This window comes from Vulpes lagopus, chromosome 17, assembly GCF_018345385.1.
Source record: "Vulpes lagopus strain Blue_001 chromosome 17, ASM1834538v1, whole genome shotgun sequence".
NCBI classification, from domain to species: Eukaryota; Metazoa; Chordata; class Mammalia; order Carnivora; family Canidae; genus Vulpes; species Vulpes lagopus.
Window position 1 is genome coordinate 36926848 of NC_054840.1, and position 16925 is coordinate 36943772.

Below are 16925 nucleotides of genomic sequence, written 5' to 3' on the forward strand. Positions count from 1 at the left end.
ACTAAAAATTTGCTACTTCTCGTTAGTTTTATAGCTTTTCTAAATGTGTTTCATGTTATTAAACTTCACTTAATAGAAACACCTACTTCTCTCTACTTCTCTAGATTTTATTTTTGAAAAGGACACTGGGGCGCCTGGGTGGCTCAGTCACTTAAGCATCCAACTCTTGATTTTGGCTCAATAAATGCCAAAATATTCTATGAGATGGGATTATTTATAACCTTTCATGAGGATGGTGCGAATTTTGACAAACTTATTTTTCCCTCAGAGACTTTACTTGAATACTTCACCCAAAATAGAATACACTGAACCAAATTATCACATCAGGATCCAGGCGGTGCTTTTTATTCAGAGCCGCAGTAGAATCAGGGGTCTCCTTTTCCTTAATCAAATCCTCCTTCTCTTCTCTGCTCCCCATCGTTGGCATCTGCTGCTCCTGTGAATGTCTCCCCCGACCCCTGCATCGTGGCTCAGGGGGCTCATCTGTGTCACCCACTGTTTCCTTGTCCTTGTCACCAGCAGTGCTTACCAATTTTCATGTTTCATGACAGTTCTCTTCACCTGGCCTCTACTTGGTGACAGGAATGAAGAGAGAAGGCAGGTTGCCTGTAGTGAAAAGGAGGGGAAATGAGGGGTTTTTTGTTCATATTGATATGAAGCAAAGAGATTTTTGGTCCTTAGGGGCGCTGGGTGGCTCAGTGGTTGAGCGTCTGCCTTTGGCTCAGGGCATGATCCTGAGGTCTTGGGATCAAGTCCCATATCAGGCTCCCCACAGGGAGCCTGCTTCTCCCTCTGCCTGTGTCTCTGCCTCTCTCTGTGTGCCCCTCATGAATAAGTAAATAAAATGTAAAAAAGAGAGAGAGAGACTTTTGGTCCCTAAAATGTCTCTGAGAAGTATGATGTTTTCTTCATAAAGGTAACAAGAAAGAGCTAAGGATTGTAAGGTCTGCCCCCGGTGCCTGATGTAGCTTTTAACCTCTTGTAAGACCAAGGAGCCAGGTATAACTACCCCATCTTAAGAGATGAGGAAGCAGAAGCCAGGGAGGATAGCTAACCTGCAGAAAGCCTCTCAGCTGTAGGGGTTTGATCTTGGGCCACAGGCTGGTTCTTACTGTTCTGACCACCTCTCATTCTGTGTTGTAGGATCTCTTGATTTCACCTCAGGTCATGATCTCAGGGTGCTGGGATCAAGCCCCACATCCGGCTGTGCGCTCAATATGGGGTCTCCTCGGGATTTGCTCTCTCCTTTTGCCTCTGTGCACCACCCCCCAACCCCACTCACACTCTCTCTAAGTAAATAAATAAAATCTTAAAAAAAAAATCTAGTTTAATTGCTGTATCAGTGTTTGGCATACCGCAATGCTTCCATTAAAGCAGAGAGACAATGTGAAAGAGGTATAGAAATAAAACTGTTTATTCATGCTGTTGAGGTTTTGCTATTTGAGATTTATGGATGTCACACCAGATTTACCATTTTATTAACTTAGTAATATGAGTCAGAAAGGTACAGTATGTTGGCCTTCTTTTAAAACTTTTCAAATCATGTAGCCATCGGGCCACCCCTTTGACATGAAGGTTAAAATATAGATCCCTAGAGAACTCTTATGTAACCCTTGTCCTCTTAGGAGCATCTGTAAATATGTACAGTAACTCCTAGCACAGGCAGTTTGTCATCCACCCCTTAGAACTCTCCCCGTCTCTGTTCCCCCACCACCTGGACATAGGTCCATATCAAAGGGGCCCCTCACCAAAAAGGTGGCCCCCAGGATGAGGTGAGCTCATCCACTGAAATCCCACAGAGCAGAGTCTGGCCCACTGAAAATGCTGAGGGGACATTGCCCACCATTCTGCAAAAACCTCAGTCCCTTCTTGGATCCAAAGAGCTTCTCTAGCACCCACGTGCATTGGCACGTTATTCGCCATGGCCCAAAGTCAGAAGCAGCACAGTGTCCATCCATGGTTGAATGGCTAAATCAAATGTGGTCTATACATAATGCAGTATTATTCATGTGAATAATTCACATTATTCATGTGAAAATCTGGTCACATGTGACAACATGGATGAATCTGGAGATGATGCTGAGTGAGATGAGCTGGTCACAATAAGACAAATACTGCGTGACTCCACATTCACGAGGTACCCAGAGTAAGAGACAGAGAACGAATTGGTGGTTGTCAGAGGCAAGGGGAGGGGAGGCGGGGAGTTCTTCAATTGGTATAGACTTTCCAGTGGTGCGAGACCAGAAGTCACAGATACACTACACAACCATGTGAATAGAGGTAACACAACTGAAGGTAACAACTGAACTTCATACTTAACAATGAAGAGGGAGAATGTTCTGTGATGTGGGGGTTTTTTGTATATTTTTTTTAATTGGAGTTCGATTGGCACATATAACCCCCAGTGCTCATCCGTCAAGTGCCCCCCTCAGTGCCTGTCATCCAGTCACTCCGACCCCCCGCCCACCTCCCCTTCCACTACCCCTTGTTTGTTTCCCAGAGTTAGGTGTCTCTCATGTTCTGTCCCCCTCTCTGATATTTCCCACTCATTTTCTCTCCTTTCCCCTATAGTGAAAGGGATTATAGGGGAAAGGAGAGAAAATGTGTGATGTGTTTTTAAAAATTATGTTAAACACAATTAAAAATTTGGAAAAAAGAGCCTCCCCAAGTGGCAAGAAGCCCCTTGTGGGTGAGATGAGGTAAAGCCACCCCCAGGACACACGCCTCAGAACAATGAGGTGTTGTCTTTGGGGCATCAGTCTGCTGTTTGGTCCATTTGTATTCTTAGGACGAGCTACCTGTTGATGTGTTTTTTGCCTGGATCAGCTGAATTTTTGCTTTATCATCACTGGGATCTGAGACCCAACACATCCCCCAGAGTGGTTTAATTAACTGACATATTTTTCCTTTACCAGAGAATTTTTTCTTAAAACATAATTTCAGGTCTATCTAAAAGGACATGCAAACTGTTCTACATTTATCAAAGAAGTGTAATTAATTTATTCTTTACTTGTAACAGTGATGCCAACCTAATTTTAATAAGGTTTGTGACCTGGTATGGGTCCCCCACGGGAGAGCAGAGCCTATTATTTGCTCTGCAAAGAATACTGATGCTTCTGGTGGTTTTAAACATCACAGAGAAACCCAGGGGAGTACATAAACCAGCAATGCATTTCCTCTTCTGTCTCCTCCCAGCAATGCAGCAAGAAGGCATCCGCCTCTCTCCTGTGGCTGTTGAAGTCGTCGGGCATCATCGCCGACCGGCCCTGGCCGCGGGTCTCCCTCACCGTCCTCACCACGGCCATCATTCTGACCATGGCCGTGTTCAACATGGTGAGTCAGGGCTCCCACCAAGCACAGCCTTCGTAGCTGCCGCTGCCTGACTCAGTGGGATTTTCAAACGTTGGCCATAGCTCCACGGTGACACTGGTTACTGCCTATTAAATTCCACATCCAGCTGCTACACCAGCAGCTTCTCGAAGGCAGAGGATGCCTTGTGCCAAGAGAGGGCAGTGGCTTCCAGCAGCCTCCCACCTGCTGGCTTATAGAGGAGACACTGAATGTCAGCAGGGGCACTCACCAAAGATAACAGAACCATCTAGATACAGAGAGGGCAGTGGGAGAGGTGGCCTGCTCTGGAGTTTAAAAGGCCCCATCTCAACCCTTAGCTCCCACTTTTCCAGCTGTGCGATTTTATTAAATTTCCACAGGCTCCATTTCCACTTCTGGAAAATGAGCTACTATTTGAATACACTAATGTGGGGCCAGGAGCAAATGGTCCAGAAAGCATTTTGAAACATTTTTTGTGCAGAAAGGTCTCTTTATTATTATAGGATGGGGACAGGAGCCATGGGCAGAAAGATCTTCCCTGAGATTATAAGGAATAGCTGGTTCTAGACTTTTTAGTTGCTGGGGCTTAGGGAGAGCGTAAGTCTCTCAGGAATTTGGAAGCAAGACTGCCACGACCTTGCAGGGCTAGCTGCTGCTGAGATAAAGTTATTTACTACTGTCCAGTAGAACCTTAGTCTTGAGACTCTTCAGATGTAGATCGGTGGCCATATGTTTGGACAGTAATTGCTAACATAGATCCTGGGGGGGGGGGGGTGTTTACAGTTATGGAGGGAAGTTACACTAAGGACAACATTACAGTGGAAAGACATGGAAGGAAGTCCTTGAGGAAGCTGTAGGAGTGTTAGAGCCTGTGTGCCCCAGGAATCCTGCCTGGAGACTATGCGCCCCAGCAATGTCTGGTCTTTGTTTCTTTCACTCCCATCACTATCATGATTAGTACAGAACCAGGCGGTCTGTAAATATTTAACCAGGGGCCTCTCACTGTATCGAATTACCATTACATGTATATCCTTTAAAATAGACACGTAGCTAATCCATGCTCCGGTCTATTTTAAAGACACATATCACGTTGCGATGCGTCCTTATTATTCTGACATTAATCTCCATCAACCATAAGCCATGAAGATACTTTGTATTTTGGATGTTTTGCTGGTTGTTGGAACTACTGAGTATCATGTACAGTCCTTGCCTTCCAGAAGCAGAAGATCAAGTCAAGGAGGTAGACCATATATAATAAATAATAAAGATTTAGTTTTTGCCAAATAGCTTTCATTTGGCATAAAAAGATCCATTGAGCATAACTGTGCGCCTGGTACATTGCTAGATGCTCGGTACCCAAAAGCCTGTTACCTGCCTCTGAGAGTTCATGGTGAGTTCTCGGAGCCAGTGACAGAGATGTATGGAGTGGTGGCAAGGCGGGAGGGCAGGGCTGGCTGTGCTGGATTCCAGAAGATGGGTAAGAGTTTGCGAGAGTGGGGGGAGAGGTGGGGAAGGGGAGACATGAGCCATCTGGAACTCAATTGAGGGCAGATGTTTGTTTTAAGAAGTAGTGAAGAGGCTAGCTGAAGCAGACCCCAGATGTTTCTTGGCATCTGTCCTGCTCTTAGGCTGTAGAGCGTGCCGATCCTTCTGAAATATGTGGAGATTCAGGTGAAACTGATGCCAACAGGAAGCCAGAGCTGGATAGCTTCCTCATTTGCTTCACTCTGCCTAGAAACCCATCTTGAGGAGTCCTGGAAGGAGGGTGCCCTTGTCCTGGTAAAACCAGGAGTCATCACCTAATTTTCTATAAGATGGAACCTATGTGGGAAACAGATCTAATGGCACTTCATAGAGAATATTTAGTGTAACTAATACTTAGCCCATCACTGTCTGTAAATGTTTGAGATGTTGAGCATTTAGGTATTTAGGTGCAGATTTACTTTTTTTTACATTAACTGTTTCCATTGGAGAAGAAATATATCCTCAGGACCAGAAATACATCTCCCAGTGTTGTGTTCCTTTCTCACAAAGAAAGGAATTTATTGCCAACCGAGGTAGAGAAATCTGGGGGACACACATTAGAAGTATGATGGATGGCCCTCGGGAGAGAAATGAAACAAGGCTTTGCTTCATGCACCGAGCCACCTCCTGCTGCAGCAGAGGCTGTGGGCAAGGAGGAAGCCAGGTGACTTTTTTTTTTTCTGTCCGTCATTTTTATTGATACCTGGCGCCATGAAATTAGCAGGTCTTTTCCATGCAGATACTCCTTTGGTATTTATTTCAGAGAAACCTCATGAAACCGTATGAAAGGCAACACTAGGTAGAGAAAGGAAATCATTTCCCCTGATTGTAAAGGTTTCTTATGATTTCTTATTAATCACAGAAGGGAAAGCACTTGATCACCAAGGTGCGGTTTTTGCTCGCATCCGAAGGTTTGCAGTGGAATGCCCTTCCGCTACTCGGATCCCCACCCCCCATGTTGGGATTGCATGGACAGACATAGGGTGTCCCAAGTCATGGGCCACACCACAGGCTGCAGTGACCACACCTGGGTCATGCACATCACCAGGTGGTGCTGATGCAGCATGCAGAGGCTGAGCACCTGTGGGTGCCATGCAGGGGAGGTGGGCCTCCAGGGTCACCCACTCCCCTTCGGGCAAGAGGACCCTTCCGCTGGGACACTGCTGCTCTCCAGTCTTTACCTGTACCACCCCGTTAAGTGCTCTCGGCGTGATTTCTTGTGCCTTTTCTCCTAACCCTGCTTCAGATCCCCCTCCTGGAGAGGTTTCTGTTTAATTCAGCCCAGCTCTTAAAATTTGTTCAGTGCTTCCTTTGGGAACACAACTTCCAGACTAGCTGAGCCCCGGTCCCAACCTGTGGTTTTGCTATGTCTTAGTACTCATTAGCCCAGCAAGCCTGATCCAGGCCTTTGACTCACACTTTAATAGGACAAGCAGCTCTTTTTGTGTGTGGGCTGGGGGTCGAGAGCTGCCTGCTTTGCTCAAGTCCCTGGGAAGAAAATTTAATTTTCTGTCTAAAGATGTTTCCTTTGAAAGCTGTAGCCCTCACTCAGGTCCTCTTGCAAAGCTCTTGTGATTTTTAAGTCTTCTCTTTGGGATAAAGCAACAATGCTTTCCTTCTCCTCCTTTCCTTTCTTTTTCGGTTTTTAATGTGTGTTAGTTTTCCTTGGGGTAAAATACACATCACATAAGATTGATCATTTTAACCATCTTTCAAGATGCAGCTGAGTGGCATTGAGGACATTCCCACTGCTGGGCACCCACCACAACTCTTCTCCGAACTTTGTCATCATCCCGAACAGAAACTATGTACCTATGAAACACTAACTGCTCACACCTGCTCCCCAGACCCCCATAACCTCCACTCTACCTGCTGTGAATGTGCCTGGTCTAGATTCTGTGCACATGGGATGGCCCAATATTTGTGTCCTCGGGTATGACTTATTTCATGGAGCATGTTTTCCACATTCTTGTCTTCCTTGATGCGCAGTCCCTCTCCAGCTGGGGAGCCTCTTGGTTCTTCCCAAAGGTTTCCAGCCTCAGGCAAGCAGCCCTCCTAGATGTTTCCCTAGTATCAGTGGCCCTCCCTGTCTTGGCCTCAGAAAGGAGAGATGTGTGGGCAGTGATGTGAGGGCTGGGGCTGCCCAGCGTCACCCTCTGCCACTGGCTGGCACATGGCCCTTCCACCCTGGGTCTCCAGTGCTTTGCTGGTTGCTCGTACTGCTTCAAACCCTGAAATTTCACAACCTAGAGGCAGTCCCCAGGAACAGTATGTTCAGAGAACTGCCTCCTTTAAATCTCCCTGCACATGAACATAAATGACAAAATGTCCAGGTCAGTTTTATTTGAAATGAACCATGGCAATTTTACCAGAATGTTTTTAAACACCTGGTGTTCACCCCATGGGACCCCAAACAACTCAATAAGAAGTGGGGAAAAGCAATCAGGTATCCAGGTTTTTTCCAGATATAGGTTTTGAGGGACCAACGTGCAGATGAGCCGTGTGTTTGATTCTCTTTAGATCCCAGCTGACTCTTCAGAATCATGCATGAAAAGCTCCAATGAGAAGCTGCCTTTTTTTTTCTGACATTTTCCCCATGTCATCTCGTGACTTCCCCGTCATTTTACACTCTCTTCTGAGATACTTCCCAGAGAATATTATAAATAGTGAGACTTTTATGAGACGTATGGACAGGGAGTGAGCATGCTGAGCTAGGACGTTGTCATCCAGACTTCTAATTCCAACCAAATGACAAACGGTGATGTCATCAGGCATTTAGCAGAACAGTAAATATAATGTTCACAATTTAATATCATTTGAAAAACACAATTCTGAAATCTTTTGAACTGGCCTGGAAATGTAAAATTCGAAGATAAAGCTAAAAATACGCAGTACGCTGTATTAGAGGTCATTTTCCCAGTTACTTCCAATGTGGTACAATAAGAAAGTGGGTCCAGAGAGGACTTCCCCCAGGTAACTAGGATGCCAGAAATGCGTGCTGTAGACCAGGCTGAAGCAGCTTAGCCTGAAGACAGAAGGACAAGAGGCTAGTGACTCCAGGGTATTTGACTGGCTGTAATTAGGAGATGACCTGAGTTGTCGTTGTTTTTTTTTTTTTTTTTTAAATGACTTTTGAGAAGACTGAGGAGGGAAATTGAGCCAAATCACACAGTGATGCCACAGACAATGGAGAGTTTCTTGATTGTGGGAGTCTTTAGTAAATACTTAGAAAAAGGGAGCAGAAAGGGTTAAGGAAGCAGTGTTGGGGATGGTGATGGAGGCCCTCTATTGTTCTTCAAATTCAGATAAAATCTTATTTATTGTATAGCCTCCTTGCAAGATTGAAGTTTTCACAGGATATATTCTACTATTTTGTACAGCAGACATTTATTTTCTTCTCTGTGGTGATATAATCCAGAAGTTTTTATCAATACTAAGATCCAGGTGGTTAAGACTAGTAGCCTAGCCAGCTAAACAGTCTTATTTTGTCACTTCTTGATTCAGTAATATTTAAATCAGTTATGTCTTGGGTTTATCAAATCTATGTTTGTGAAAATTTGAATCCCAGCGTTTGCCAAGCAATTACTCCATTGTTTCCCCCAATGTGGTTTTTTTTCCCAAAGTATTAGCACATTTGTAATTTGACCAGGGCTTGTGGCATTCTTTGATAACTTTTTTAGCAGTATATAAAGAAATCTGCATTTCCTTGAACTTTAAATTAGTATTTTGCTGCATGTTATCCAATGATACACTGAGTAGAAACAGTGTGTCCGGTATCATTCTTGGAATCCCAGAGGAATGTTCCCAAGAGTAAACTACATAAATGCCTTATCTACCACGGTCAGTTAGTTTAGGTATTTGACATCTGCCATCAAAGGAAATAAGTCAATAGAAACTGAAGCAATTACAGAAGCTATACAGGAAAGCTTTGCTTTTAGATCTTGGGTACCTATGGTTAGCCCTAAACGGGAAACACAACCTACTTTTTGGATGAGATGCATTTCTTTCAGCCAAGGGAACCTGGCCGGAGTAATTCTCTGGTTTACCTTTAACTGAGCACTTCCTGACCCTCAGCCCTGGTATGGAAAAGTGGCTGATCTGTAGTCATCCCAACAGTTTGTGCTTCAGCTTCTCCAGGAAAGAGGGACAGAAACAGAGAGAGAGACTGGATTTCTTCTACCTGGTAACTGGTTGACACTTTCCTTCTGGGTGCTGACGTAGGTGACCATGACATGAGAGCTAACCATCTTCATTTTATCAGAATTACTTTTTTTTTTTTTTAATCAGGACCCCTATCCTACAGTCCTTACTCAGAGCATTCATCCTCTCAACATTTGATCCCTCAGGATCCTGAACCACCCAGCACTCACAAATAATCCACACAAGTGCTGACACTCATTACTTCATTTTGCCCACACAATTAATTTCTTATAATCAAAAAGTCCCTGGGCCCAGTTAATGTTTGAAACGAGATGGGAAGACACTGCAAACATTTTTTTTAAAAATCCAAAGGCTCTGATTTCTTGGTAGGGTTGAATGTCTGGGTGCGAGGCAATGTCAACCTTAGGTAATTCTAACCAAGCCCTCTGCCCTGTACTTTGTACATTTATAATTTAATATTTAACAGAGGTGTTTTTCTGTTTGCTTTACTATCAGTCGTGTGGTTCTGGAATTCACTAGAATGGTGGAGCACAACTATAAGTAGTTATTTGCTTATTTAATAGAAATTCTCAAAGCTTCAAACAGGACAAGATAAAGCTATTAGCAATGGAAATACAGACACCAGATTGCCCACATAATCCTGCTTACTGTGCAGAAGGAACATAGCCATTAATAATTTAGCGCCAACCTGCTAACTCTTTCAGCTCCTGGGTACTAATTCATTGAAAAAACATTTTCTTTGCAGTTTTTCCTGAGTGATCCAGAGGAAACAATTCCTCCAACTGCCAATACATCAAACATGAGTCTGTCTGCCTTAAGTAATCAGGCAGCGATTCTGCGTGCACAAAATCTGTTTTTCCTCCCGGTAAGGACATTTCACTCATTATTATTGCTTTTGTTGTTTTCCCGTGAGTTATTCACCCATTCAATGCGATGGCCTCCACTTTCTCATCTGCTCTAGATTTCACCTTCAAAGAGGTTTCCTCTTTGGTGTGGATAACTGAGTAGGCCCTGAACAGCTAAAAACTGCCAGCCTTGGTTCAGGGCAGCCCTGGCTAATGGACACCAGTTAGATACATGCAAACCTATGGTGTCATTTTGGTGCTCTCACAGACGTCTCTTGCTTTTATTCTCTTACCGCTACATTTTATACCATGGAACTCAGCATCTGCTGTTGGATTGTAGGTCATTGAAGTTCTGTTTTCGTAGCTTAGAGGCTTTGCTAATTGTCCCAGTGGATTCGTGTTGGCTTCCTGACTGATGACAGGACCACGTCTCGTATTTCTGCCTCTCCTTTGGCTGCCAACACTGCCCACTGAGGATAGCCTCAACTAATCCTTGCTGATGGACTCATTTTAACCAATATCCAGAAGGGCCAAGATTGAGATTTCAAAACTTGCTAACATATCAGTCTTTTAAGCAAAAAAGGTTAAATCCCTTTTACTCATTTGCTAGTATTATTTACTAGTTAGTAACTTCAAGTCATAAATCGCTGTGCCAAAAAAAAAGCTTTGATTCTCTCCTTTCCTGTGTAATCATTTAAATAGCTTAGATTATTCCCATGGAGTTTCTGGCCCATATAGTCCATTTCAAGAGTGCTAAGGGAACCATTTGGGGGATTGAAATTGGTAATTTAGTATGTATACTTTAAAAATTCTTTACCAGGGCACATGGGTGGCTCAGTGGTTGAGCATCTGCCTTCAGCTCAGGTCATGATCCCGGCGTCCTGGGATCAAGTCCCACATTGGGCTCCCTGCAGGGAGCCTGCTTCTCCCTCCCTCTCTCCCTCTCCCTCTGTCTCTGCCTCTCTCTCTCTCTCTCTCTCTCTCTCTCAAATAAATAAATAAAATATTTAAAAAAAAAACAAATAATAAAAATAAAAATTCTTTACGAATCTTTTAAACTCCGTTAGCTGTGGTGATAAAGGAGATTCCCTTCCTCATTCTTCTCTCACGGGGTTTGTTCTCTTGCTGTTTGGCTTTGATCCTTTCCCCCATCTGTCTGCAGTTTCCTGGGAAGCTCCTAGGTCTGTGTACAGAGTAGGGTGTCTGATGTGCTTTTGAAGTGGCTTCTGAGGCAAGCTGACCAAGGTCCCTAATGATGGCCCCACAAGCCAGGGTAGACAGACTGGCTTAAGCTCCATCCCTCGTCCAAGAGGTCTGGGCCCTCATTTAGACATTATCGTAAACCCCCATGAGCATCAGACAGCATGTCTTCTATTTCAGTGAAGTGAATAGTGAGAGACAGGATGCACGGCTAGGGTTTAGTGGCTGTGATCTCACCGAGTACAGTTTGGAGCTGCCTTCTGTAGGGAAGGATTGAAAATAATAATAAAAATTCAAAGGTGCTTCCTCTGTGAATGGACAACACTGGCTCGCAGGGTGTCCACAAGCCCGCGGAGGGAGCATCCCATGCGGCCCTCACAGTGCACGTTCAACGGTTTACAGTGAATATGCATTTTCATAAGAAAGGAACAGAGAGCTGGCTAAGCATTTTTTTTTAAATCTCTCCATCCAGTGTTTTCAAATGCAACAACTCACTATGCTTGGCGTCATGAAAAGCAGTGGAGTAGGTTCATCATTCTGAGTCTCATTTAGATAAGTCCATAGGACTTCTTATTTTCAAAAGAATCAAATCATTAGAAACCCAAGATGGGGAAAAGTAGCATTTATTCAGTCTTAAAAGATTCTGCAAAACTCCACAATACACTCTTTAAAATCTAGGGATCCCTGGGTGGCACAGCAGTTTGGCGCCTGCCTTTGGCCCAGGGCGTGATCCTGGAGACCCGGGATCGAATCCCATGTCGGGCTCCCTGCATGGAGCCTGCTTCTCCCTCTGCCTGTGTCTCTGCCTCTCTCTCTCTCTCTCTGTGTGACTATCATGAATAAATAAATAAAATCTTAAAAAAAATAAAATAAAATCTAGGTCCGACTTCATCCACAAGCCACTTTTATTCCAAAGATAAGTCCTCAGAAAGAGGATTGTGATGAGCTTTGCCAGGGAACCCCACGTGCTCAAGCACTGTCAAACAGGACACTAATAATGCAATATCTGTGCAAAGAGTCCCACAGGAACCTGGAAACATCCTGGCTTCCCCCTTAATAGATAGAAGGGAACATCCAGAAAGCCATTTGTGGGTGTGCATAACTTATACATTATTCTCTATCCTCCTCGTGCATGGTATCTGAGGTTGACGAGGTGGTGGGAAGAGAGTCCACATTCCCTGCCACGGGTGGTATAAAGCGATATGACTCTGTCTTCCTAATGGTAATCTGCAGTAGCATCAAAAAACATAAAAATAAGCATATTTTTTACCCTGCAGTACTAATTCTAGAAATTAATCTTACAGGTGCAAACACTTAGAGACAAAGGTATTCATCAAAGTGTTTATGTAACCTCAAGATCACACAAGAAAGTAAAAAAAAAAGCCAACAACTTAAAAGTTAGAGTAAATCTAATTGTTTAAATATGTTATGCTATTTTGTTATATCCTGCTACTAAACCCTGTGTCCTTTATATATTCCCTAAGATTTTTAAAGATTTTATGAAAGAGGGCAGCCCGGGTGGCTCAGCAGTCTAGCGCTGCCTTCAGCCCAGGGCGAATCCTGGAGACTCGGGATCAAATCCTACATTGGGCTCCCTGCATGGAGCCTGCTACTCCTTCTGCCTGTGTCTCTGCCCCTCTCTCACTCTTTCTCTGTGTGTCTCTCATGAATAAATAAATAAAATCTTAAAAAAAAAAAGATTTTATGAAAGGGAGAGAGTGAAGGAGTGGTGGGGAGCAGCAGAGGGAGAGGGAGAAGCAGATGCCCCACTGAGCAGGGAGCCCCACGCAGGACTTGATCCCAGGACCCCGAGATCGTGACCTAAGCTGAAGGCAGACGCTTCACTGATGGAACCACCCAGGAGCCCCTATATATTCCCTAATTTTTAACATCAGATGTATCATTCCTGTAGTAGGAAGAAAAAGTCATTTTAAAATACCCAACAATATCAACCACAAAGAATTTTTGCCACATAGGCAGTCTGTACCATAAATGCCTGCATTTATATCATTTCATCCAAAAAACCTGCCCCATAAGTCCACTGTTCCTGGAATTCCCATTTTTCCAGGTGAGGGCACTGAGCCCAAAAGGGACTTAAGGGGTTAGTGGATAATAGTGGTTGGTTGTTCCTTTGGCGTTAAAATGCAAGTTGATTTCATCAGTTAGCTATATCAATACTGTTAATAACCATATTAACTAGTTTTAGCTTCGTTAACTTAAGATTGACATTAACAAATGATATTTGGTAATTAAAATATTAATAATTAATTTTATATATTAATAAATAATGCAACCTTAACTAATATATCAACTATATCAGAATTATATAGAAATAGGTCATGAGTCTTTACATCCATTTTTTTTTTAAGATTTTATTTATTTGAGAGAGAACAAGAGAGAGAGCATGAGCAGGGAGCAGCCTCCTCACTGAGCAGGGAGCCTGATGCAGGGCTGGATCCCAGGACCCTGAGATCATGACCTGAGCCAAAGGCAGACACTTTACCACCCAGGGGCCCCTAGTCATTACATCCTAATAGAAGTCAGATCAAGATCCTGCCACCAGAGCTCTTGCCCATCCACATTCTCCTTGGCAGGTGCCTTATTAATGGAAACAGCTGATTTTCAGAACCCATGGCCTGGCCTCCTCAGGTTGCCCCCCCCCCCCCCCCCCCCCGTTCATACATCCCTCTACTGCTGTCAGCAGGCTGGCAGCCTACCTTTAATCAATTCCAAGACCACCTTGTGTGTGGCCTCCAAGTGTTCCAGAGAGACTGTTTAATAAAGAATGGACTAAATGCTACTGCCCATTAACGTATATATTCTAGTAAATATTCCTATAATATGAAAACTTTTTAAAAGCCTAAGAATGAAGTTTAAAAAGTAAAACATAAAAAAAAAAAAAAGTAAAACATAGGCATATTTGTATAGTTATTGGCACATGTTTCGTATGAAGAAAAACTTTACAATTGTATCTCCCCACTCCCACCCCACATGCACACATTGATACACATCGTGGCTCCTAATTCACCTTCCATTAGGCTGACCATGTTGATCATGTTCATTCTGTGGTTTTCAGCATGATTTTAGCAGCAGCATCCTGTCTGGACCTGAGTGCCTCCCCCCTTCCAGCTCCCAAGGCAATTTCATGGCTTTTAAGGAGCAGTTCTATAGTACTCTTGATTACTGAGTGAGAGAGACTGCTAGGTCGTAAACCAGGGCCTCTCAGACTCCTCGTGGAGAAGGCCCCATTTTCATTTTGCTTCATTTTTTTTTAAGATTTTATTTATCTATTCATGAGAGAGAGAGGCAGAGACAGGCAGAGGGAGAAGCAGGCTTCCTGCAGGGAGCCCAATATGGGACTGGATCCCAGGACCCCGGGATCACATCCTGGGCCAAAGGCAGATGCTCAACACTGAGCCACCCAGGCAGACTAGTTCGGCTTTTTTTTTTTTTTTTTTTTTTTTAATTTTCAATCTGTCATGGATTGATACTTTTGAAAAATGTAACAGTGAGTTAGCAGAAAAATGAACATAAAGAAAGATGTGAGAAGTAGAAGCCTACATCTCATCGGATTCAGCAGGAACGAGCCTCCATGTCCAACTGCTGCGCACATTCCCTGGGCAGCCCTCCCCAGGCACTCGGCAGCATGGCTGGGTCGCATCCACTGGCTGTCCCCAGGCCCGGTGCCCATCCTGTCCCTGAGCCCTCGTGCCTGCCCTCTCTGGTGGCTAATTAGTCACTTCTAGAAGGTAACAGTGGCAGGATTCGTGTGAATAAGAACTGGCTTCAGAGCACACGCCACCTTCCCTACCTCCTGCTCGGGGGCAGAGACAGAGCCACTGCTCCTGGCCACTCCACGGATGTCTCAATTGTGCCTTTCCACTCTGCCAGCCCATGCAGCCCCATCTGGACACATTTTTCTCTGCTTTTCCTCCTCCTGCCCTCTGCTATAGGGCAGGTGGTGTCACGCAGTGGAGGACCTACAGTGAGTTGATAATTTGGACCAAAAGAAATTATGCTTAGAACACACAGTGTCCCATAAAATGCTGCCACCTGTAATGCTGCCTTGCTGAGGGAAAGCTCCCCCCCCCCAAAGAGTGACCCAGTTGCTGTGTGATCAAGGACAATTACTGGTCTTCCTTATGAAGCTGAAATGCCAGGTCCAAGTCCTCACGAGTACGGGGTCTATGCTGACTCCTGCGGGGGTGCCTCCACTCACCGAGCCTGGCTCCCGCAGAGAAAGAGGTGCTTGGTATGACCGGCTCACTCCTCGCCTTCCTTTCTTCCCCAAGGACAGGATGGATGAGCTAATATCTCTAGCCTTCCAGATAGCTTACTGTGGACGGCCTTAGCCAGGGAAATAAAAGAACTAAAGTAACAAAAATAAGTAGTCCTTACATGGCTTATTCCATATAATGACACTAAAATTGAGTGGCTTACAAACTAGGCTATTTTTTAAAGACAGGGTTTATCAAACATCAGTCGGAGCTATGCTTTATTAAAATTATTAAACTTTATTGAATGCTGCTTCCGCTCTAGGAGTGTTGATGGCAGCTAGCCCTGGTTCATAAAAACACGGTGGTGCGGCAGATAAAGGCTTTGTGCGACTGGCAGCCTTTCATTTAGCAAGTCTCTCCGGGCTGGCATGGCTCCGGGCTCCCACTTTGCCTATTCTTTTAAGAGATTTTTTTTTTTAAAGATTTTATTTATTTATCATGAGAGACCCAGAAGGAGAGGCAGAGACACAGGCAGAGGGAGAAGCAGGCTCCCTGCAGGGAGCCCAGTGTAGGACTTGATCCCTAGATCCAGCTATCACAACCTCAGCAGAAGGCAGATGCTCAACCACTGAGCCACCCAGGTGCCCCAATTTATATCCTCTTCATAAATGAAAACTTGAAAGGCCAAAAAAGAGTCTGTGTACTATAACTTTTTAAAGTCATAAATATAACTTTTTAGGTCTATAAATGTCTACAAAGTCATATTGCTTTCATTTGCAAGAAGCAAATGCCATTTGCTTGTAATGACATGCCTTCTGTATACATTGTTAAAAATTATTTCTGGGGACACCTGGGTGGCTCAGGGGTTGAGCATCTGCCTTCGGCTCAGGGCGTGACCCTGGGATCCAGGATCGAGTCCCAATCGGGCTCCTTGCAGGAAGCCTGCTTCTCCCTCAGCCTGTGTCTCTGCCTCTCTCTGTGTCTCTCAGGAATAAATAAAATATTTTTAAAAATTTATTTCTGTTCGGCATTCTGCACAGTTATCCTCAATGAACCTGCCCCAGTGGGTCAGCCAGCCATGCAATGAATAATTCTTTTTTTAAAGCAAAGGTGTTTGTGTATTTACTGCTCTAGGTCAGAAAACAGAAAAGGGCCTCTGCTTTCACTGCCAGTTTAGAAGCTACTAGAAAACTCGGCAATGATCCCCACCATTAATGCTCACTCCAGCATTTCCCAGAAGAGATCCTGAGCATTTATCCGATCTGTTTCCCTCTTCCAGTACTTTATCTACAGCTGCATTCTGGGTTTGATTTCCTGCTCGGTGTTCCTGCGGGTGAATTACGAGTTGAAAATGTTGATCATGATGGTGGCATTGGTGGCCTACAACACCATCCTCCTGCACACTCACGCCCACGTCCTGGACGACTACAGCCAGGTCTTATTCGAGAGGTAACCTGCATCCTCTTCCTTCTCCTTGGTTCTTTCATAGGATGTTGATCACGTGAGTGTGTGTCAAGTAAACACAGATTAGCAATACCTTTGTCATTGGTAACATCGCGTGTGGGTTTCTTTAAGATGATGGCTCAGAAAGCTGGTATGTGTCTTCATTAGAGATTATGTAGAATGTGTATCCTCATACACACTTAGG

General features: G+C 44.3%; 1 protein-coding gene across 2 annotated transcripts in view; it reads left to right on the top strand.

The window, feature by feature from the left end:
* The window catches only part of ADCY2 (adenylate cyclase 2), a 387405-nt gene that overhangs the window by 320519 nt on the left and 49961 nt on the right, over nt 1–16925 (top strand). For both annotated transcript variants that reach the window (XR_005984284.1, XM_041731928.1), the window contains exons 16-18: nt 3196–3333; nt 9761–9880; nt 16557–16726. Coding sequence is in view for 1 of the 2 variants with exons in the window: in XM_041731928.1 (XP_041587862.1) it covers nt 3196–3333; nt 9761–9880; nt 16557–16726 (428 nt within the window). In the remaining variant the exon portion in view is untranslated. The remainder of the gene's footprint in view (nt 1–3195; nt 3334–9760; nt 9881–16556; nt 16727–16925) is intronic.